The sequence below is a fragment of the Macrotis lagotis genome, chromosome 6 (assembly GCF_037893015.1).
Source record: "Macrotis lagotis isolate mMagLag1 chromosome 6, bilby.v1.9.chrom.fasta, whole genome shotgun sequence".
Lineage (NCBI taxonomy): Eukaryota > Metazoa > Chordata > Mammalia > Peramelemorphia > Peramelidae > Macrotis > Macrotis lagotis.
Genome location: NC_133663.1, coordinates 89,451,193 through 89,474,054, shown reverse-complemented (window position 1 = coordinate 89,474,054; position 22,862 = coordinate 89,451,193). Strand labels below are relative to the sequence as shown.

The 22,862-nt window shown below is 38.7% G+C and overlaps 1 protein-coding gene and 1 pseudogene across 5 annotated transcripts in view; both read right to left on the bottom strand.

Moving 5' to 3' along the window:
* FLACC1 (flagellum associated containing coiled-coil domains 1) overlaps positions 1–22,862 on the bottom strand; it is a 63,206-nt gene that overhangs the window by 36,364 nt on the left and 3,980 nt on the right. For all 5 annotated transcript variants that reach the window (XM_074192583.1, XM_074192585.1, XM_074192584.1 and 2 more), the window contains 6 exons: positions 22,570–22,713; positions 21,154–21,231; positions 17,281–17,335; positions 16,001–16,134; positions 7,701–7,794; positions 6,752–6,813 (listed from right to left, as the gene is read on the bottom strand). In XM_074192583.1, coding sequence (XP_074048684.1) covers positions 6,752–6,813; positions 7,701–7,794; positions 16,001–16,134; positions 17,281–17,335; positions 21,154–21,231; positions 22,570–22,713 — 567 coding nt within the window. The remainder of the gene's footprint in view (positions 1–6,751; positions 6,814–7,700; positions 7,795–16,000; positions 16,135–17,280; positions 17,336–21,153; positions 21,232–22,569; positions 22,714–22,862) is intronic.
* On the bottom strand, positions 4,077–6,710 carry LOC141491501 (SAP30-binding protein pseudogene; annotated as a pseudogene).

The following is a 22,862-nucleotide window of genomic DNA, read 5'->3' as shown; positions in this document are numbered from 1 at the left end:
AGTGTGCTTTCTTTTTGTTTGTATTAATTTTAGTTTGTATTATTATGGCTTTCACCAATAAGTACCCCCACACTAGCATATTTCCACAGAAACTTAGAAGAAATAGAAAGAAAAATTCCACTTAGTTGCCAAGAGTATAAAATTGTGGGGAGTCTGCCAGTCAAGACACACATAGGAACTATATAAACACAATTACAAGATTCCCTTCACACATGACAGATTTAACCAAATTGGAGAAATTTTGATGGCTTATGGGTAGAACAAGTCAATATAACAAAATGAAATTTTATTTAAATCAACTTATTATTCAATGCCAATGTCAATCAAAGTACTAAAGAATTATTTTATGGAGTTAGAAAAAAATTTTAAAAACTCATCTGGAAGAACAAAAAGTCAAAAATATCAAAGGAATTAATGAAAATAAAAGAAGGCAGCCTAGAAGTACCAGATTTCAAACTATATTACAAAATAGCAATCTTAAAAAAACAGCAACCTGGCACTGGCTAAGAAAGAGGTGAAAATCAGTGGAATAGATTAGATACACAAATCACAGTAATAAATGACCAGAGTAATATGGTGTTTGATAAATTCAAAGACCTAAGCTTTGGGAGCAAGAACTCATTCTCTGATAAAAAATGCTGAGAAAGCTAGAAAGTGGTCTGGCAGTATACAGGATAGATTAATATCTTACACTATGTACCAAGATAATGTTAAATTAGTTCATAATTTAAACATAAAGGATGGAATAATAAGCAGATTTGTAGAACACAAAAAATTTATCTGTTTGATATATGGATAAGGGAAGAATTTATGACCAAATAAGAGATCAAGATGATTATAGAGGTAAAATGAATAATTTTGATTACATGAAGTTAAGAAACTTTTGCTCAAACAAAACTAATGTAGCCAAAATTAAAAGGAAAGAAGGCAACTGGGGCAGAGGAGGTATAAACAGTTTATCTGATAAAAGTCTTATTCTCAATTATATAGGTAACTAAGTCAAATTTATAAAAATAAAAGCCATTCCCAAAATGATAAAATGGTGAAAGGATTTGAACAGGCATTTTACAGAAGAAAAAAATCAAAGTTATCTATAATCTTATAAAAACATTCCAAATCACTATTAGAGAAATGCAAATTAAAACAATTCTGAGGTACCAACTCTCATCTAACAGATTGGCTAACATGACAGAAAAGGAAAAGGACAAATGCTGGAAGGAATATGGAAAAATAGGTACACTAATATACCCTTGGTTAAGCTGTGAACTGGTCGAATCATTTTGGAGAACAATTTCGAACTATATCCAAAGGGTTTGACCCAGTAATCTCTACTACTAAGTATATATCCCAAAGAGATTAAAGAAAAAGGAAGATTATTGTGAACAAAAATATTTATAGCAGTTCTTTTTTTGGTGGTAAAGAATTTGAAAATGAGATGCCCATGAATTGGGAAATAGATAAGCAAATTGTGGTATATGATGGTGATGAAATACTATTGTGAAAAGCAAGATAGCCTCAAAAAAATCTGGGAAGATTTATATGAACTGACAAAGTGAAGTGAGCTAGTAGATCATTATACACAGTAATAGTATTATTGTATTGATAATAAACTTTTAAAGTTATAAAAACTTATCTACATTCAGAGAAAGAGAACTGATGAACTCAGAATGCAGACAAGCATATTTTTTGTTTTCTTTTTTTGCTTTTTTTGCAACATGGCTAATATGGAAATAGATTTTTGCTTGATTTCACATATATAATAAATTTTATATTGCTTGCCTTCTCAATGGGTAGGGGAAGAACTGGAGAAGGTCAACAAATATGGAACTCAAAAAAATGAATATATATTTTTAAAAAAGAATACTATTGCCTTGGCGCAAGTATTTGGAACTTGAGTGTACAAAGAGGTGGAGAACAATAAGATGTTTATGATGTCAAGAATGGAAATTATTAAAAGGATTCTCTGGCATTGCCCTAAGAATGAAACTTTGTCTGAAGGGCTGAAATTAATCCTACAGGTTGTCATGGGATTAGTCATCTTACAAAAATTACATTAACTTAAACACTTAGGGATATATTTTCTATGATAGTTTATATTAACAACCAAAGATTAAACATTAAATTCATAAGCTCTACCTTAAAATCTACATGTAAAAATTAAAATTATGATTCATTAAATTAATTTTAATTTTGATTAGTCATGGAAAAAAAAGACAGCCACTTTTCCAATCCTTTTCAGTTAGGTTATAGTTCCCAATCGGTCAGTTATCAAATTTGTTTGAGAAGAGCTTCTCAGACAATTATCATCATGCACTCTTTGCAAAAGTAGTTGTCTCAACCTTCCTAGTCCCAAATTATCATTTTGTCTTAAACTTTAATGGATCAGTAAGCACAAAACTGAAGTAACTTAAGTCCCAATAGTATGTACATTGTAGAGTTAAAAGTTGCAAAAGTAATGATCAACAAATGTAAAGAAACCTTAAATAGTATTCTAAATTCTGGTTATCTATAGAGGAGAGAATCTCTTCTATTGGAAACCAATTTCCAATAATTTGAGAGAGCTTGTTATGGTGGAAAAAAAAACAGATTTGCAATCAGAAGACCTAGCTTAAGTCTTCCCTACCACTCATTCTTTGTAGGACATTGGACAAGTCATTCAGTTGCTTCATCTATAAAGTGAAATAGGATATTATTTGAACTATTCACTTCATAGTTAAATTATGAAAATCCAATGAGATGTTTGTGAAAGTTCTTTAAATTATTTTTATTGTGAACTTTAAAATCATCATCAAACCCAGATATTTCAGTATACAGATAACTTGAAAGAGGACTTTCTGTGGATTTCTGTTACATAGTTTATTTAAAGACAGACACACTATACATATACATCTAAAACATGATTGAATCCACTACTGCACTGTTTTCTTCTGAGTATTTTTTCTAAAAAATGTTTTATTGATGCTCTTTTTTTAAATATCTTTCATCACTCACTAGCCTAATATATGAGTTTCAGTTCATAGCTTTTTCTTGGAATGAATCAATGATAGCAATATCTGAAAATGTATATTTCATTGTGTGCCTCTAATTCAGTAACTCTCTACTTAAAGGTGAGATATACTGTTTATTAGTCTTTTGAAGTCATGACTAATCTTTTAAATTCTAATGTGTATCAGCTATTGTAATTTTAGATTATATTGTGTTTTTTTAATCTGTAATCATCAGTCTTACAATTTATTTTCATCAGTTATACTTATTTTTAGGATAATGTATCAAGGCAGTCATAAAAACAAATTGAATAATTAGTTAAAAATATTTTAAAGGGTAGATTTTGAGGGAAAAGGGAAAAGGTTGAAAAATCAGCGCAGTGAATAGAGCACCAGCCCTGGAATCAGGAGTACCTGAGTTCAAATATGGCCTCAGACACTTAATAATTACCTAGCTATGTGGCCTTGGGCAAGCCACAACCCTATTGCCTTACCAAAAACAGGAAACAAAACAAAACAAAAATACCTAAAAAAAATTCATGCTTGCTCAGCCTGCATACTAAAAATGGGAAAAAAAGGAAAGCGGTTGGGCTCTGATTGATTTACTACAGTTCTAATATGCAGAGAGAACATTTCTTTTTTGAGAAGAAACTACTACATCCACAAGATGATGGGAATATTAGAACAAGTATTGGGACTGGAACTTTATCAAGAATATCTACTCCGCTGGTGTTGGTGCTCTGGTTAGATTATAACTGTTCTGTCTGATACCAAAGGGGGAAAAAGGTCACCCAGGTTCAGGAAGGGTATTGGAGTTAGGTAATAGTGCATATGAAAGGTGACATATTTGTGGGAGACAAGTCTCCATTGATAATCCTGGGACAAGCAGGATATGACCCATCTTCCCATCCTCTGTTTCATTGATCCTAAACTCCTTAGAGATTTGCCATGGCTCCAAGGGAATTTGGAGTCCCCTATTCTAGATAGCAACTGCTGAAACCAAAAGGAAAAAGTATGGGTTCCCAATCACCTTTTTCTAGAAGCTACTGCAAATGATATAATGGGTAGTCATTGAGTCAGAAAGTACTTTTTTTTATATTGATATAGCACTTTTAATAGAGCAACAGATGCCAAATTAACATGGCTGCAAGCAGTCTGTACTGCCCTGATCAGCAACAAGAGTCTTTCCGTTTGGGCAACAAATTCTCTCACTAGGACTAAAAGGAGAATGTTTTGTCAGGGTTGGCAAGACAGAAACCTGTCCCTTTGTTGATGGGAAGTTCTTTGGAAAGTCTCAGTCCAGTGACTGCACAGGTTGCTATGTCCAAGGAGGCATTCCACATCTTGGGGTCATGGTCTTGGCAAGATCCTGCAGTTGCATTTCCTGTCCTTCAACAAGAAGCATGTCCAACCATGTCCCAGGTCCATCACTGCTTGGCTTTCTTCACGATGGTGCCTACAGCTGAGATGACTGTGGTCTTGGAACCACTAGCACTAGTTGTCACTGTGACAACAGCTGGCAAAGTAGCTGTGGTGGTAAGGATGGTAGGCTGGGCTATCGTTGTCACTGGGATGGCAGAATCCCACTTACTCTTTCTCTTCTGAGCATCTGTAGCTGCAGTGCTGGCTGTGGTGGTTGTAGTGGCAGCGGCATTGGTTGTGGTGCCCTTCTTGGTGCCTGTCACAAACTCAATTTTTGCTCTCTCCTTTTTGGCCTTTTCTAATTTGTCCATTTCAATCTTCTGTGCTTTGGCTAGAGCCTCATAGTAGGAATCCTCAGACCATCCATGGGGGTCAAACATATCCTTGGGATAATTGGTGCCAAGTTCATCAATTGAACAGTACTGGATAAGCTTCTCGTAGATGCTGGGATTCCGAAATTCCATCCCTTCTTTTATTTTCCGCTCATATAATTTCTGTATCTTGTCCTGGAGGTGATTCGAGCATCTGCCAGGTGGCTCTGGGGGGATTTTAATCTCATCAGGAGACATGTCCCTCACTCTCTCGGAGAAGGAAGCAACCAGCTCCTGGGGATCTCGCTTTTCCAGTTCTGAAAACTCCTTTAGGTCATCAGTCTCAGGTTTTTCAGTCTCTGAATCGTCATCTTCCGATGGTCTGCTGTTTTCTTCATCCTCTTCCTCATAACCACCTTCATCTCCATAGGCTTCAGATACTAAGCCACCTTTTTCCTCCGCTGCGGTCGCGCTCCCAGCCGCTTCCACCCCAGCCTCACTGTCCGACTCCGGCTCCGAATCCTCCGTGTAAACCGCCAGCGACGACAGAACGTTCCTCCTGCGGCCCTCGCTACATCGAGGAACGCGCGCTCTTTCCTCAGAAAGGACTTTTCAGTTTCATCTTTCAGTTCTTTTTTTCCTCCTCTATACCTCCCCACCTGCACAACTATTCTCATTAATGTTTTCTGCCTAGGAGACAGAATTACAGAACAAGTGAGAGAAAGAAGAATGGGCATAGGGAGGAATAAATTGCTGAGTATGTGGCAGAGAATTTTAACAGTTATAGTATAGAAATAATCATAATAACAAGATACACATACCAATTAACCAATAAGCATTTAATAAGTATCTACTGTTTGCCAGCATAATGATGGGGGGTACAAGACAGAAGTGAAACAGCCCCTGCTCTCAAGGAGCTCACATTCCATTAGGGAAGACCAATATATGCATACAAAATTGTATACAATTATACAAAATAGATACCATATAGTAATTGGTGGAGGTGGGGAAGGGCAGGCAGAGAGGAAATTTTAGGAGCTGGCAGGGTTTGATGTGGAAGTTGATTCTTGGATTGAGTCTTTAAGGAAGCTAGGAGTCCCAAGAGGCAGAGGTGAGGTAATAGGACACATTAGATGGCAGATAGGATATGGACTATCGCACAGGAGGAATGATAAGTTTTATTTAACTGTACCATAGCATGTGTGAGGGAAGTAACATATATAATAAGCCTGGGAAGGGATGCTGGGGCTCATCTGTGAAGAGTCAAAAGATTGGAGTTTGATCCTAAAAGTGATAGGGAGCCCTGGGAGTTTATTGAATTTATTTTCTTCTTTTTTTTTTAAAAGCTTTTTGCAAGGGCAAATGGCGTTAAGTGGCTTGCCCGAGGCCACACAACTAGGTGATTATTAAGTGTCTGAGGTCAGATTTGAACTCAGGTACTCCTAACTCCAGGGCCAGTGCCCTATCCACTGTGCCACCTAGCCACCCCTGAATTTATTTTCTTAATGGAGAATTAAGAAGGTAAGTAGTTTGTATCTGGTCATTTATCTAGCATTATATTACACACAGTATTTGAATTCAGATTTCCCTGATTCCAAGCTTAGACCTCTACTCACTGGACCCTATTGTCTCTTAGGCCATAAAATAAAGGTTAAAAAAACAGTCACTTGATGTTAAAAGATAGGAAGTAATTCCTGGGAAATGAAAGAACCTATCAGGTAGGAAAGTTCCATTGCAGTCAGGAATATTTTGGCAGGGGTGGCTAGGTGGCACAGTGGATAGAGCACCTGCCCTGGAGTCAGGAGTACCTGAGTTCAAATGTGACCTCAGACACTTAATAATTACCCAGCTGTGTGGCCTCAGGCAAGTCACTTAGCCCCATTTGCCTTGCAAAATCATTAAAAAAAAAAGAATAGGACCAAGAGAAAAACAGAGCATGCTTTACTTGAGTATCTCCAAACCCAACTGTCTCAGAAGTGAGGAAGAGATACATACCCCTATCCTCATTTCCCCTCTCCCTTCAAGTAGCTGTACCTCTTGCTATTTTCAAATTCTTTCTGGAGATCATTGTACCGTTGATCCATTTGTTCTGCAAGCTAGAAAGAGAGGCATGATTTTAATAGCATGTAAGCTGTCATACAGCCCTTCTTCAAGGTCCCACTGAAGGTTCTATCATTTCTGTGGAGCTATTAGTCCACAGAAAATCCTTTTTCCACATCCACTTTACACTTATTATCTATAGTATACAAATTTCATGGTATCTATGTCCCCTGAGAACTGGGAAGTGAGATGCCAAATCATGAAGGCAACGTTCTGATGATTCTGAATTTACTCAGATACTGTAATAAGATACATTTGGTCAAAAAGCATTAGTGATGGGGTACAAAACCATTTTGATATGATGAAGCAGCTTTTCAACAATATTACAAACAATACCACTGACTGAAGTATCATAGGAATGGCCAATTAACTGATTTGATTAATTGACTTAACAGACATTTGGTTGATTTGATAGGATTAGACAATTGAAGTCATAGGGATTCTGAAGGAAGTGAATGGATCCTCCCTCCTCTCTACTGATTTAACTCAAGGTGAAAGATCCTAGAGTGTGCTTTTAGGATAAAAATTTTGTACTGTGATTCCAAACATGATCAATCATCAATGGATATCATCAATTTCCTTAGAATGTATTTCACATCCCCTTTGACCCATTTTAATAGGAGGTATCAGGGGAGAAGGTAAACTGGCTATAGTATTTCCATTGGTGGTCTAGGCAACCACAAATGGGTGAAGCTACCAAATAGTTGAGAGAAGCTAGAGTACTCAAAAGATCATAATCCAGGTATCTACATAAAAGGAGTCCCTGGATCTTGAACAGATCCAAAGCCGACAGATAGAAATGTCCTTCTTGGAGTAGGCTTGAACTGTGGCCCTGCTGCTCTCATCAAACAAGGTTGACTGAGTAGACTAAAAAGCAACTCACCAGTTTCTGAGCAGTTTGATGATCTCGGTTCATTTGTTCGATCACTGTGGTTAGCTCCGAGATCTGATTTTCTAAGTCAGCGATGACATTTGTCCTGCAAAGCAGAAATAGTTCTCTAACTCACATGGCTTACCATTTCATGCCCAATCGGAGACATTAGACATTAGTAATTGACTGAACTGGCAAGGTTATCATGGCTATGGCTTGGTGACAATTTGCTCCATCTTTTGCTCATCATGCTTGAGATGAGAGAATTAAAGGAATAAACTAGTTAACTACATGAGTGGTATTCTTGTTTAAATCATTCAAAAAGAGAAGAATGTCATGGAACCCTTTTGACTAGAAGGAAATGGGAATATACCAAGAATTTGTTATAGACTTGGATTAATGAAAAACAGGAGAAAAGGGGGCTTGTTAGAGCATTTGGAAATAGGATTACTGAAAATGGGTATATAGACCAGAAACACATTGGTATGGAGGGGGTGGAGATCAACAAGAAGACATGAAAGAAGCCTGGAGGCATAACTAAGAGTGAGGTTAGGGTGAAAAAGGATCCAAGATGTGTCTTCCAAAGGTTAGGCATCTGGACTGCCATATTGTGACATAGGACTTCCCAGAAATGTCATTCTGGATAACTAAACATGTGGCAGACATGTTTACCATTGTGAAAGACAGTCAAGTTCATCTTAAACAGCTGTACTAATCTTCAGCTAATTATACCCAATTTCTGATAGGGTATTGAACCAAAAAAGGTTAAGAAAAGATAGGAGATAGTATGGAATGGTAACAGGATAAAAGAAGAAACAAATAAATGAGAAAGTCACATTCTTTGAACTTGGTCTATACTCACATTTCATTCAGGTCCTAGGGAGAAAACAAAGAGCAACTGGGCTGTGAGGAGTTGCTATTGACCACGGTTGGCCAGAGTTGGGATGGATATTGCCCCTGCTCTATTATATTGCTCATCCCCCCACACACACACTTAGAATCACAGGACAACATTGAAAAGAAAACAACATGCTTATTGCAGTGGCTGTTCCAAACTTCTCTTCTCTCCTCAAACTTTTTTTTTTGGAAGGCAAATGGGGTTAAGTGGCTTGCCCAAGGCCACATGGCTAGGTAATTATTAAGTGTCTGAGACCGGATTTGAACCCAGGTACTCCTGACTCCAGGGCTGGTGCTTTATCCACTGTGCCACTTAGCCACCCCTCCTCAAACTTTTTTTTACTTTTTTTATTTAATATTTATTCTCATTTTGTACATATAATGTTTTTTACATTAATAAAATATTCTTGTTTAAGAGTAAATGAAATACCCCCTCCCCCATAAATATAGACTTGCTTGAGCGATAAAGTAAAGGGGAGAGAAAAAAAATTAAAATTAAAAAAAAATAATGGTAATAATTGTAGGTATGGCCAGGTGGCGCAATGGACAGAGCAACAGCCCTGGAGCCACAAGCACCCGAGCCCACATCTGGCCCTGTACACCCAACAATCACCCAGCCATGTGACATGCAAGCCACCCGAACCTCACTACCCTGCAAAAACCAAAAAAAAAAAGACCCAAAGTAAAATAAAATAGTAATAATAGTAAGGGTGGCTGGGTGGCGGACAGAGCATTGGCCCTTGAGCCAGGAGCACCTGGGTCCAAATCTGGCCTCAGACACCCAATGATCACCCTGCTATGCGGCCCCAGGCAGGCCACCCAGCCCCATTTGCCATGCACCACCCCCCAAAATAATAATAATAATAAAAAATGTGCTTGAGTCTTTGTTCCAATACTAACAACTCTGTTGCGGGTGGATCACATTCTTTATGACAAGTCCAAAGTTTCTTCCATATTTTTTCACCATTGCCATTGCTGATTGCAACTCCCTCCTTTCATATTTCTCCACTACCATGTACTATATTTTCTCCCTCCTTTCACTCTGACTCTGCTGTAGGGTAGCTGAGTGGCACAGCAGACAGATCCCTGGCTCTGGGGCCAAGAGGCCCTGAGCCCCCATACCACCCCTTAGGCTCAGCATCCACCTGGCCCTATGGTCCTGGACAGGCCATCCAATCCCAGCCCCTTGCAAGAAGTAAAAAAGAAAATGTGTTATATCTGACCACTCTCCCACCATGGTCCATCCTCTCCTCCTTTATTCACATCCCCACCCCTTCCCCCTGCTCCCCCCTCCTTCTTACTCCAGATGTCTATACCCCATTGAGTATACATGCTGTTTCCTCTCCTAACTACCTCTGATGAGAGCGAAGTTTCCCTCATTCCCCATTGCCTTCCCACCTTCCATATCATTGCAATAGCTCATTGTAATAAAGAAAAATCTTATTATATGAAATATCTTGGCCTATTTCCTCCTCTTCTTTTTCTTTTTCCCATTACATTTCCCTTTTCTCTGTTGACTTCATTTTTACATCATATTTTATGTTCGAATTTAGCTTTCTCCTGTGCTTCAACTATAAAAGCTCCCTCTACCTGCTCTATTAACTGAGAAGGTTCATATGAGTATTATCAATGTCATTTTTCTATACAGGAATACATGCAGTTCATCCTCATTAAGTCCCTCATATTTCCCCCCTATCCTCCAATCTCCATGCTTCACCTGAGTCCTGTATCTGAAGATCAAACCTTCTGTTCAGCTCTGGCCATTCCAAAAGGAACATTTGAAATTCCCCTGGTTCATTGAAAGTCTCATTGAAAGTCCATATTTTTCCCTGGAAGAGGACACTCAGCCTTGCTGGGTAGTTGATTCTCAGTTGCATTCTAAGCTCTTTTGCCTTCTGGTATAGTATATTCCAAGCCCTCCTAGCTTTTAATGTAGCTGCTGCTAAGTCCTGTGAGATTCTGATTGCAGCTCCACGGTATTTGAATTGTGTCCTTCTGGCTGCTTGTAATATTTTCTCTTCGACTTGGGGGTTCTGGAACTTGGCTATAATATTCCTAGGGGTTGGTTTTCTGGGATCTCTTTCTCGGGGGGATCGGTGGATTCTCTCCATTTCTATTTTACCCTCTGTTTCTAGAATATCAGGGCAATTTTCCTGTAGTAATTCTTTGAAAATGATGTCAAGGCTCTTTTCCTGATCATGACTTTCAGGTATTCCAACAATTTTTAAATTATCTTTCCTAAGTCTGTTTTCCATATCAGTTGTTTTTTCAATGAGATATTTCACATTTTCTTCTAATTTTTCATTTTTTTGGTTTTGAAGTATTGATTCCTGATTTCTGATAAATTCATCAATCTCCCTGAATTCTATTCTTTGTCTGAAGGATTTGTTCTCCTCAGAGAGTTTTCTTATCTCTTTTTCCATCTGGCCAATTTTGCTTTTTAAAGCATTCTTCTCCTCCATAACTTTTTGAACTGTTTTATCCATTTGACCTAAGCTGATTTTTAGCATGCTATTTTCTTCAGCATTTTTTTGGATTTCCTTGACTAGGCTGCTGACTTCATATTTTTCCTGCATCTCTCTCATTTCTTTTCCCAGTTTTTCTTCTAATTCCCTCATTTGATTTTCAAAGTCTTTTTTGAGCTCTGTCATAGCCTGAGCCCAATTTCTGTTTTTCTTGGAGTCTTTAGATGCAGGAGCTTGAGCTTCCTCATCTTCAGACTAAGTATTTTGATCCTTCTTGGGCTCATGAGCAAAATATTTCTCAATGGTGTTCCTCTTATTTCTCTGCTTGCTCATTTTGCCAGCCTGAGCCTGGTTTTGGGGTGCTTCCTGAGCTTTTGGGACACTCCCACAAGGATCTCAGTGTGTGAAGCTCTGTCTTCCCTCATGGTCTGTGAATGACTATATGCACCCCCTCTACCACGGGGCTGAGGTGGAGGGGGCCCCTGCTGTTCTATGGGGGGGGCTAGACTTTGATCAGGATCTGAATATGGTCAGAGCCCCAGAGTTCTGTTCCAGGGGCAGAGGACAGAGCTCTGCAGTCTCTCTCTTCACTCCCCTCCCTAGGTTCAATGGGCTCATGCCCTGGGGGCTCCTGCTTACCTGCTCTACCTGCTTCTGTTTCTGGATCTGGGCTGTGCTGGCCACTGCTTGCTGTGTGCCCTGAGGGCTGGGCTCCATGTGCTTGCTCTGGCAGAGTTTCCCCTGCTGTTCCCCCAATTTGTGTCCGGTGCTCCCCGGGGGTGTAGCTCAGGAAACTCCCCCGCTGCTGTGCTTCCAGGAGGCTGAAGTTCTTTCACTCTGGTGGACCACCCCTCTAGTGGGCAGCCCCTCCAACCCCTGGGAACAGAGCCTTTCAGCTCTTTTCCAGTTTACCTCGAGTAGGAGAACTGCCTCACTGGGTCCCTCTATGGGTTCTGTCTCTTGAAAGTTTAGTTAGAGTCCTTAACTTATGAGTTTTATGAGAGAGTGCCTAAGACAGGATCCTTTCTTGTCTCCATCTTGGCTCTACCTCCCTCCTCAAACTTTTAATAGCACTTTTTTTCACCATCTTGGTTGAATACCTTGCTCCCTACTTTCCCAAGAAAACTGGATCCATTCACATCCTCCTTTCTCATCTCATGACCCCTTGGCATCATCCCCTATTTTCTCCTTGATTCCAGTCTATTTTCTCCCACCTTCTTTTTCCATGGCTTTGACAAATGTCATGCCTCTGAGGTACTTCCATAGTCTTACTAACCTACCTTGGTGTCCTGGAGGAACTTCTGCCCAAAGGTCCAGATTGGCAAGATGATTGCCTCTCAGGCTATTCATTCAGGAAGGTCCTTGTTACTGTGTGTTTTATACTTGTGCCACTATTCTGAGACTATCTCTTTCACAAATTTACCCATGGTCGTGCTTCGGTATTGGTAGCCTTTCCCTCTTCTTCCTCAGTTCTGGAACCATGAACCATGGCCAAATCAACTCTTTCTTTGTAATGCACAGAATATGTCAATGTACTCCTCTAGGTTCCCAATCTTCATTCCCATAACTTTATTGACCAATGTGTCCCTCTCATGTTTGCATGTTGTCAAACAACATTAGAATGGAAACTTCTTGAGAGCAGAATCTGTTTTTGTTCTGTAATTCCACCTTAGCACAGGGCTAGGAACAAATGTTTTTTCATTCCTTCCTGAAAAGTAGGACCTTCTTCTGGTCAACATCAACCCTTCTACATGTGCCCTGGATTTCACTCCTTCATGTCTTTTTCAGATTACCTCCATATTAGTCCTAAAGTTTCCTCTAATTTAAAAAAAAACCCTTACTAGATACTACTGTCTCTACCAGCTATCATCCTGTATTTCTCCTCCTTTTTTCAATTAACTCTTTGAACAAGTTGGCTACACTTGTTTTTACTTGCATTCCTCTCATTCTAAATTCTGAACCACCAGGTTTTCATCTCATTCCTTAACTGACACTACTCTCTTCAAAGTTAGTAATGATCATTTGTCAGACTTTATGGACCTTTCTCAATCCTCATCTCTCTCTCTCTCTCTCGGTTCTTCTCTGTGACCACTCTTCTCATATTATTACTCATGCTTGAATCACTAAATGTGGGTGGACCTACAGGATCACCTGTTTGAGTCCCTCCCTCTTTTATCTTTACATTTTTTAGACTTCATCAGTTCTCATTCTCTTGCAGATAAATTCTAAATCTATATGACTACTCAATCTCCCTGCTATAATCAAGCAAGTGCCTGGTGAACATTTCAAACTAGATGACCCATAGACATCACAAACTCAACATGACCCAAGCAGAACTCATTGTCTTTCTTCCTACCTCTAACGCTCTTCCCACCTTCCCTATTACTGCTGTTAAAGGAACCATCCTTCCAGTCATTCAAGTTCTCAACCTTGGCTTTATCCTCCAGTCCTATCTCACTCATATCTTATCTGTTGCCAAATTTTGTCTTTATCTTTGGCTATGTTATTTTCCCTCTGCCCCTCCCCCCCCCACAGCACTCTAGTTCAGGGCTTACAAAAGCCTCATTGCTCTCAGTCTCTGATCTCTTCCCACTCTAATCTATCCTCCCTAGAGCCATGTCACTTTCTTATTCAGTACTCCAACAGTTTCCTGAATATCCCATAGAATGCAGGGTCATCTCCAGTCGTCTTGACCACTGGATCCAGATAGCTCTGAAGGAGAAAGTGAGACTGGTGACTTAGCACAGCACCCTCAGGCAAATCCAATTCACTTTTATGTCATGGCATCACCTCCCTGACATCATGGTCTTCTTTGAGAATGAAGGACAAACTTCATCATATCTCCCAGTCTTTGCAGAGGCTGTCTCCCATGACTATAATGCATTTCTTCCTTACTTCCAGCTCTTTGCATTCCTGGTTACTCTCAAAACTCAGCTCCTATGATTCTCTGCATGAAAACTTTCCTGGCCCTTCTAGCTGGCAGTGCCTTCCTCTTCAGGGTTTCCTTGTATTTCAATTGTGCTCTTTATAGACTGATGTAGGTGTATGTTTTCTTGTCTGTTAGAATACAAGCTTTTACAGAGCATGAAATATTCTTTTCCCTCTGTATCTTGGGACCTTGCACATAGAAGGCACTTAACATTTGTTTGACTGATGAATTGAATGTGCTGGGCAGTTGGGGTCCAGATGCAAGTGCAGCCTCAGGAATGTCAGCCTATCTCTAGATTGCTGGCCTGAGACCAGGACATTCCTGAACTACACTGAGAGATCCCACTCCATACATTCTAGGCCTCAGACTCCAGGGGAGGTGGAAAACTATAAAGCCATGTTGGATCCATCTGGACTTAGGAAGAGTAGAGTTCAAACCTGACTTCAGACACTTAACTGTGTGACCCTGGATAAGTCACTAACCTATGCTTAAATTTCTTAATTTCCAGAATAGGAATAATGATAGCTCCCAACTCCCAGGATTGTTGTGAGGACCAAATGAGATCATATTTGTAAAATAACTTTGCAAATTTTAAAATAAAATACAAAATGCTAGTTATTATTGTTGTTGATGTTATACTGTAATTTTCTGGTAGTATGGGAATTGGTGTCCTAGCACATTTCTGGATCTGATCAGATCAGGTCTCTTGGGGCGGGGGCGTCTCTGGCAGACCTTTCTCATCTACCCCCATACTGGTATAATCTCAAGTCAGCCTCAGAAGATAACATGGAAGAAAGGTCAGGGAGGGGAACATTCTATTTGGAGTCAAGAGACAATTAAGAAAGGCTTAATGATTGATGGAGAAGATATCTGCTCAAACCCTAGCTCTAGAGGGATATTTCACTTCAAAGATTTCAGAGATATGCTTGGTAAAAAAGGAGAGAATAGTTCTTGTCTTATATACTTTTTAGAGTTGTTTGTGAGGAAGGTGCATTATAATCTGTAGAACATTCTAGGAAGGTAAACTGTTGTTAGGATGTTTGATGTCATTCTACAGCAATCCTTTGCTTTACTTGTATTCTTTTTAGGGAAAGCATAAAGATTATAAAGCACCTACTAGACTGAGCTCCTTTATAAGTATCATTATGTATGATTCTCACAACAAACTTAAGAGGTAGATGCAGTTATTCCCCATTTTATAAATGAGGAAATGTATGCAAATGGAGGTTAAATGACTTGTCCAGGTCACATAGTAAGTGTCTGAGACTGGATCTGAATGTAGTAGGTTTTCCCAATTCCAAGCCCAGCACTTTAACTGCTGTACCACCATCTATCCCATTTTTATAAATGTTTTTGTTTTTAGACTTTTTTTGGTTTTGCTATAGAGATTTGAAAACCCTAGAATATGAGTTGATATCTTTATGCATCTCTAAACAGAAATATAAATCTAGGCTTCCCTCCTAAAAAAGGAATTCTTCTCTATTAATTCTTACCTTCAGGTTGATGTAAAGTTCATCACTCTTTCAAAAAACATACAGTTTATATAAACATATAGATGTATATATTTGTACCAGAAGTTGAATTGGCTTCTAGAGGCCATTCTATGTAGTATGAATTTGGAGCTTCCCTTGAAATTCCAGGAACATGGTACTTGGGCTATAAGTTGCCCCTTTTCTAATGTCATCTTCTTTCTCAGATCACATGACTGATATGACCTGAGTGACTCCTTTCTACCTTCTAGGATCAGTGTCAAAGAGAAGAAAATTAGATGACTCACACAGCAGGAAAATATGAGAGAGAGAGAGAAGTAGTCCAGAGAATGGATAATCAGCATATTGATTGACTTCTGGATAACTGGGTTAAGTCCTATGTGCTTGCTAGAATCCTAAGACAGGACCAGCTTTACCATAAATGACAATAAAGCTAGATTCCAGAGGTGAATGGAAAGAGTAGGCAAAACCAACTTCAAATGTCTTCTGCTGACCCTCTCTCCCCTTTTAGAAGTTTGTCTAGGGCATTACCTGGGTGGTAAAAATTTTGCTACACGTTCTTCTCTAGGTTTTTTTTGCCTTTCAAACATCTCATCTCCCAGGATAACTGAAATTTCTTCATCACTTCGAGTGTAGGTATATCCAGGAGAAATCTTTATTGTGTCCTGGGTTGTAAAATGGCAATATCAAATAAGGAATCAGAATTCTAAGGTTCTTTTGGAATCTTCTTTCTATTTCTCTTGCCCCTCTCTGTCCACCCCCCTCTAGAAAAAGCAAAAAAAAGCCCTCTCCAAGAAAAATCTAAGGTCTTTCTTATCTTCTATATGAAATAGTTTATCTTCTAGGGTAGTGCCCAAGACAGAAAATTAACAACAAATTATATAATATAAATGCAATGGAATAGTTGTCAAGAGAAATGACTTAAGCAAATGGTTTCAGAGAAACCTGGAAAAAATCGAATGAACTGATGTAGTGTGAAGTGAATAGAGCCATGCAAAAAGATTACATAAAAACATTGTAACTTTTACAGAATAAGGAACTCTTCCAATCCATGACTGTTGTCAACTACCAATTTACTTTGGCAAACAGCATACAAGGCTCAGTCAAGAAAAGTTATTATTTATCATAAGAGGAAGGTGATGAACTCAATATATGTAAAACAAGATACACATTTTTAGACATGACCAATGTGGAAATTTGTTTTGCTTGCCTCTGCATTTGTGATGCAAAGATTTTCTTTTGCTCTCTCTGCCCCCCCCCCCCCATACCTGCTCCCATTTTTGAGGGTTGGGGAGATGAAAATTACTAATTTGAAAATTTAATTAAAGATAAAGAAAATCGGGGTGGCTAGGTGGCGCAGTGGATAAAGCACTGGCCCTGAAGTCAGGAGTACCTGGGTTCAAATCCGGTCTCAGACGCTTAATAATTACCTAGCCGTGTGGCCTTGGGCAAGCCACTTAACCCCATTTGCCTTGCAAAAACCTAAAAAATAAAAATAAAAAAAAATAAAGAAAATCATAGACAGTATTGCTAAGTCCCATCTTCAGATTTCTACACCAGAGGAGACCTGAACTTTAATCGCATTTATTTTTCCCTGATTTAGAGAAAGTGTTCACTTTAAAAAAAAGCAGTATGATGGTAAAGAAATGATGATTTGAGCCAAGAAAATCTGGGTTCAAAAACCTCTCTTAACTATTCACTACTTATATTAGTTAAATCACTTAAGAGAGTATGCTCATCTGTAAAATCATGTGGTTGGACTAGTTGATATTTAAGACCTGACTCAAAATTCTATAAAACATTTTACTCACTGCAGAGGTTTTCCTTTCTTTTTTCAATGGCTCTTTTTTGGAGACCACTTGTCCTCTGTAAGAAAAAGACCATCAATGAACTACAGAGAAACACAAAGTTCTGGAATCTACTGTTTTTGTCTGTCCCAAACCTCAAGTCCATATTAAAAGCTTCCCCTTGCCGATTTCTCAGAGTACCAGTTAATTAAGGAAATGGTAGTATGATTCAACAAGAGTTTGAATTCCTTATTATCATCAACAATTATTACTACTACTACTACTACTACTATTATTTCATTTAATAAACAGCTTAACAGAACAACATTGGTGATCTTTGCACTGAGGAAATGGAGGCAGCTTCTCATCCCTGGAAATTTGGTTGGAAGAGACTATATGAGGATGATATAAGAAAAAAATTTCCTATGACAAAGCAAGGAGTTAAGGTTAGGGGATAGAGAGGGTGCGGAAGCCTTTCTCTTTCAAATTTAAGGGAATTGGGGAGGGGTTGCTCTCTGTTGATCTCCAAAGTCACCTGTTTGGAAAAGCCTACCTCTCTTACAACCTTAATACAGTAGTAAAAGAATGGAGACATCCTGACCATAGGTCGATTGTCTCCTACCTTAGAAAATAGAATGCAAAATCCAGTGTGGTAGTACCACGGCTAGGGGTCCGGGGGGTATTTGAAAGAAAAGGTGCATTTTTGCATGTATGTGGCACTGGAGTGATTTCTGTTTTAAAGATCTTTAAGATGATAGGTGCCATTTCAATATGCATGTCTACAAAGTAACATTCATTGAGAAATACAAATATTTATAATAAAGATACCTCAAATGTTTTACCAGCTACAAAAGTATCTCAATTATACTTTAGTTGAGCAATTTCTAATTTATTCAACAAGGAAGAAAGAAATATTTCTTTTTTTACCAATTAATATTTTATTTTTCCAATTACATGTTATGAAAGTTTTTCAGCATTTATCCACATGCATATACATTTTTTAAGTTACATAATTTTCCTTCCCCCTCCCCTCAGCAGCACACAGTCTGGTGAATATTGCACATATACATTTGTGTTTAACATGTTTAATGATTAGTCATTTTCTGTATGAGGAATTAGGAAAAGAAAGAAAAACATATGGCAGGAAAGAAAAACATAAGATAAAATTTTTAAAGGAAAGAAAAACACAAGATACAATGTTTAAGTGAATGTATTCTTTCAGATTCTGTAGGGGTTTTTTTGTTTTGTTTTTCTTCCTCTGGATATGGAGAGCATTGCCCATAGCAGGTCTCTGAACTTTTTGAGAGGAATTGCATCCATCAGAGTTGATCAACTCACAATGTTGATATTAATGTGTACAATGTTCTCTTAGTTCTACTCCCTTACCTCAGCATCAGTTCTTTCTGTATTTTTTTCCATGATTCTCTAGAGTCCAGTCATTCATGGTTTCTTATAGAACAATAGTACTCCATAACATTCATATACCATAAATTGTTCCCCAATTGATGGGGCATCCCTTCAATTTCCAATTCTTTGTCACTACAAAAAGAGCTGCTAAGAATATTCTGGAACATGTGGGACTTTTCCCATTTTTTAATGATTTCTTCTGGATATGGGCTTAGTATTGGTATTTCTGGGTCAAGGGGTATGATCAGTTTTATTGCATTTAGGCATAGCTCCATATTGCTCTCTGGAATGGTTGGATCAGTTTACAATTCTACTAACAATGCATTAAAGTCTCAATCTTCCCACAACCTCTCCAACATTTGTCATTTTCCCTTTTTGTCATTTTAGCCAATCTGAGAAGTGTGAGGTGGTACCTCATATTTGTTTTAATTTGCATTTCTTTAATCAGTAATGATTTGGATCATTTTTATATGATTATATATAGCTTACATTTCTTCATTTGAAAACTGCCTGTTCATATCCTTTGACCATTTATCAAATGGGGAATAACTTATAATATTATAAATTTGATGCAATCTCTATGAATTTTAGAAATGAGACCTTTATCAGAACCCCTAGTTGTAAAAATTGGGGAAAGAAATATTTCACTTAAGTCAAGACTAGTCAAGATTATGACAAGTGTTTACAAATCACTTGTTGTGCTCCATGCTAAGTACCAGGAATACCAATATGAGAAGAAAATACCTGCCTTCAGGAAGCTGAAATTCTAATGGGAGAAGACTACATGTAAAACAAAGTTGCTTATCTTTTAAATAATAATATTCAAAAAACATAAAAAAATCTCCTTTCCCAAAAACTTCCACATTTTTACAAGATCAAGAATCTCAAGAGTGGGAAGGGATCCAATATGCCCTCTAGTCTGACTCATTTGCTCAGTTGTGTCAGACTCATGGGGACCCCATTTGAGGCTTTCTTGGCAAAGATCCTGGAACATTTTCCATTTCTTCCTCCAGCTCATTTTACAGATGAGGGAACTGAGGCAAAGGGTCACCCAGTTAGTAAGTGTTTGAAGCTGGATTTGAACTCAGGGAGATGAGTTCTCCTGACTCCAAGCCTGGCCCTCTATCTATCCTGGAACCACCAAGCTGGCCCAAGTCCAATTCATATTTATACAAAATTTCCCTTTAACCAACAAGAAGTAATTTAACTTTTGTTTGTATATCTCTAGCTGTGGGTGAACTCCCCTCCCCCAAAGGATCCCATTCCATTTTTGGACATCTCTAACCAAAAGGAAGCTTTTTCTGACATGGACTAATCTTGTCCTCTCAGCAGGTTCTATCTATTCTTCCTAATTGTGCTGGGGTTGAGCAGAATCAGGAGAAACTCTTAACAACAAAATTCTTAGGACAAAGAGAAACAAATCTGATGAAGAAGAAAAGGGGAAACTATCTAAATAGATTAGGTGCACAAAGTTCATTAATAACTAAGATTTGCAAAAAAAATATATATATATATATGTAGCAGAAAGTAATGGAAGATTAAAGACAAAAATGTAACATAGCAAAGTGACAGTAGCATCAAGAACTCTAAAAGATCAAAATGAGCTAAGCTAGTGAGGTTAGCTGAGAACAAAAAGTGTCCTTTTTACCCAAATTGGAGAAAAGACTGAAGAAAGTATAGGAGCCATATGTGGAGAGAATTATGATATTAAATTTTGTTTCTTGTTTCTTTTTATTGTTTTTTTTTGCAAGGCAATAGGGTTAAGTGATATGCCCAAGGTCACATGGTTAAGTATTAAGTGTCTGATGCTGGATTTGAACTGAGATCCTCCTGATTCCAGGATCCGTGTGCTGTCCACTGCGCCAGCTAGTTAGGTCACCCCCCCCCTTCTGATTTCTTTGAAAGAAGACTATTTGTCCTAGGAAGGAATAGGGACTGGATCTGTGAATTCAATCAGCAAATATTAATTAAGTACATACCATTTACCAAGCACAGGGAAGCTTGGTGGCACAGTAAATAGAATTCTGTGCCTAGAGTCAAAGACTCATCTTCTTGATTTCAAAACTGGCCTGAGATGTTATCTAGGTGACCCTGGACAAGTCCCTTAACCCTATGTGTCCAGTTTCCTCATCTGTAAAATAAGCTATAGAAGGAAATGAAATATCACTCCAATATTTTTATCAAGAATACCCCAAGGGACAGCTAGGTGGTGCAGTGGATAGAGCACCAGCCCTAGAGTCAGGAGTACCTGACTCTAGACACTTAATAATTACCTAGCTGTGTAGCCTTGGGCAAGCCATTTAAGCCCGCTAACTTGCAAAAAACCTAAATAAAAAAAAGAATACCCAAATAGGGTCACAAAGAGTCAGAAATGATTGAAAGGATTGAATAACAGGTAGGGAAAAGGCAGGACTGAAGAAGTCCATGGGTAGTAAAGACTCTTTCTATCAATCTCAATCAATACCATTCCAAGCAGGTAGGAATAATTACCTTGGGCCACTGAAGGGTTTAATTTGTGATGGTAGGAAGTAATTTCGCTCCTTCAAGGCAGCTGATATAGGGCTTAATCTGATTGATGAAAACACATTAGAAAAGAAAACATAGTTTAAACACATAGATGCATATTAGCAGTAAATGTCAAGTTCATCATACCATGTCAGGGAATCTTGTTTCTGGAGGCACACACAACCCACCTAAATTTAACTCTTCCCCAAAGGCAGTGGGGTGGGGGGATGAAAAACATTTTAGAGGGAATCCTGCTCATTCTTTTCCTCAAAACGAAGTTGATCATTTTTTAAAATATTAAGAAGCAGAATTTTTCTCTTTTAGGAGACCTCCCTTTAACTAGATAAAGTAAAATATTAGAAAGTATACTAGCATAGTATACAAGAAAGGTCAATGAATCTGAAGTCACAAAATGTGAATCTGAATCTCATTACTATTTGGAACCTGTGTAATCTTGGTGGAGGAAAAATCTCTTTAATTTCCTTCTCAGTAAAATGAGGGGGGTTGTCATTGAATGATCACTAAGGTCTCTTTAGGCTACAAATCCTAAAAAGATTGAAGCCCTTCTTTAGAATTCTTCCTCTTCTACTCCTTCCTCCTCCTCCTTCCCATATTCTTTCTTCTCTTCTTCCTCTTCTTCCATTTCTTTTCTTCCCTCTACTTTCTCCCCTTCCCTTTCCCCTCCACTTCTTTTCTTCTCCTCTTTCTATTCCCTCTCCCCCTCCTTCTGCTTCCCCTTCTTTCTGCTCCTCCTCTTCCTACCCCTACCCCTCCTTCTCCTTCCCTCTCCTTATCTCCTCCTCCTTAACATCTTCCATCTCTCATTTACTAATTTTTTTAATCAGCTGATGCCTCAGTTGATAAAGAACTGGGCCTAGAGTCAGGAAGACCCCAGTTAAAATTCAGCCTTAAATGCTTCCTACTGTATGATCCTGGACAAGTCACTTAGCCTCTGATTGCTGGACAAAAGAATCCCCTGGATCCATTGGAGAAGGAAATGATAAACCACTACAGTACTGTTGCCTAGGAAACCGCATGAAAAGTTGGTCCCTGGGGTCCCATGACTCACAACAACGACACCTCTTCCATACTTAAGACTGGGGACTGGATCAATGGTTTAACTGCCATGGGAAACTCCCAGATAGCTCACACTTTTCTATTTTAGGAAGCAACTGATGAGTATTTTGCATGGAGGTTTGACTCAGAAGATCCAAGTATGCTCAAGTATCCCTGGCAAGACAGGGCACAACTCCTGTTTGCTTTGCAAGGGGTTATCTGACAAGCTGGAATGTCTTTGCTCTAGTGAGTTTTTTCTGACATGTTTACTATTGTTCAAGACAGAATAACATTACCAACCACCACTCCCCTTAAGAAGAGCCTCCTATCCTTCACACTCCTTACTTGGGTTTCCTTCCTGAGACTAGGGGAGTCTTAAGGAGTTTCTTTGGTCCCAAGTTCTGAGGGGCCCAGCAGCTGCAGTATATCAAAGAGGAGTCAGACATGGCAGAGTAGTTGAGAATATGGAGGCTGGTTCCAAGGCTGGGACTGCAATGGGGAAAGAGAAAAGAGGTTTGGATGGGAGGAGGTTGAAGCTAGATAGGCAATACCTAATTAATTAAGCCCAGAACTGGGGAGGATTCAGGCAGGGTCCAAAGATGAGCCTGGAAGAGAAATATCTCTGAGGTCATTTATTC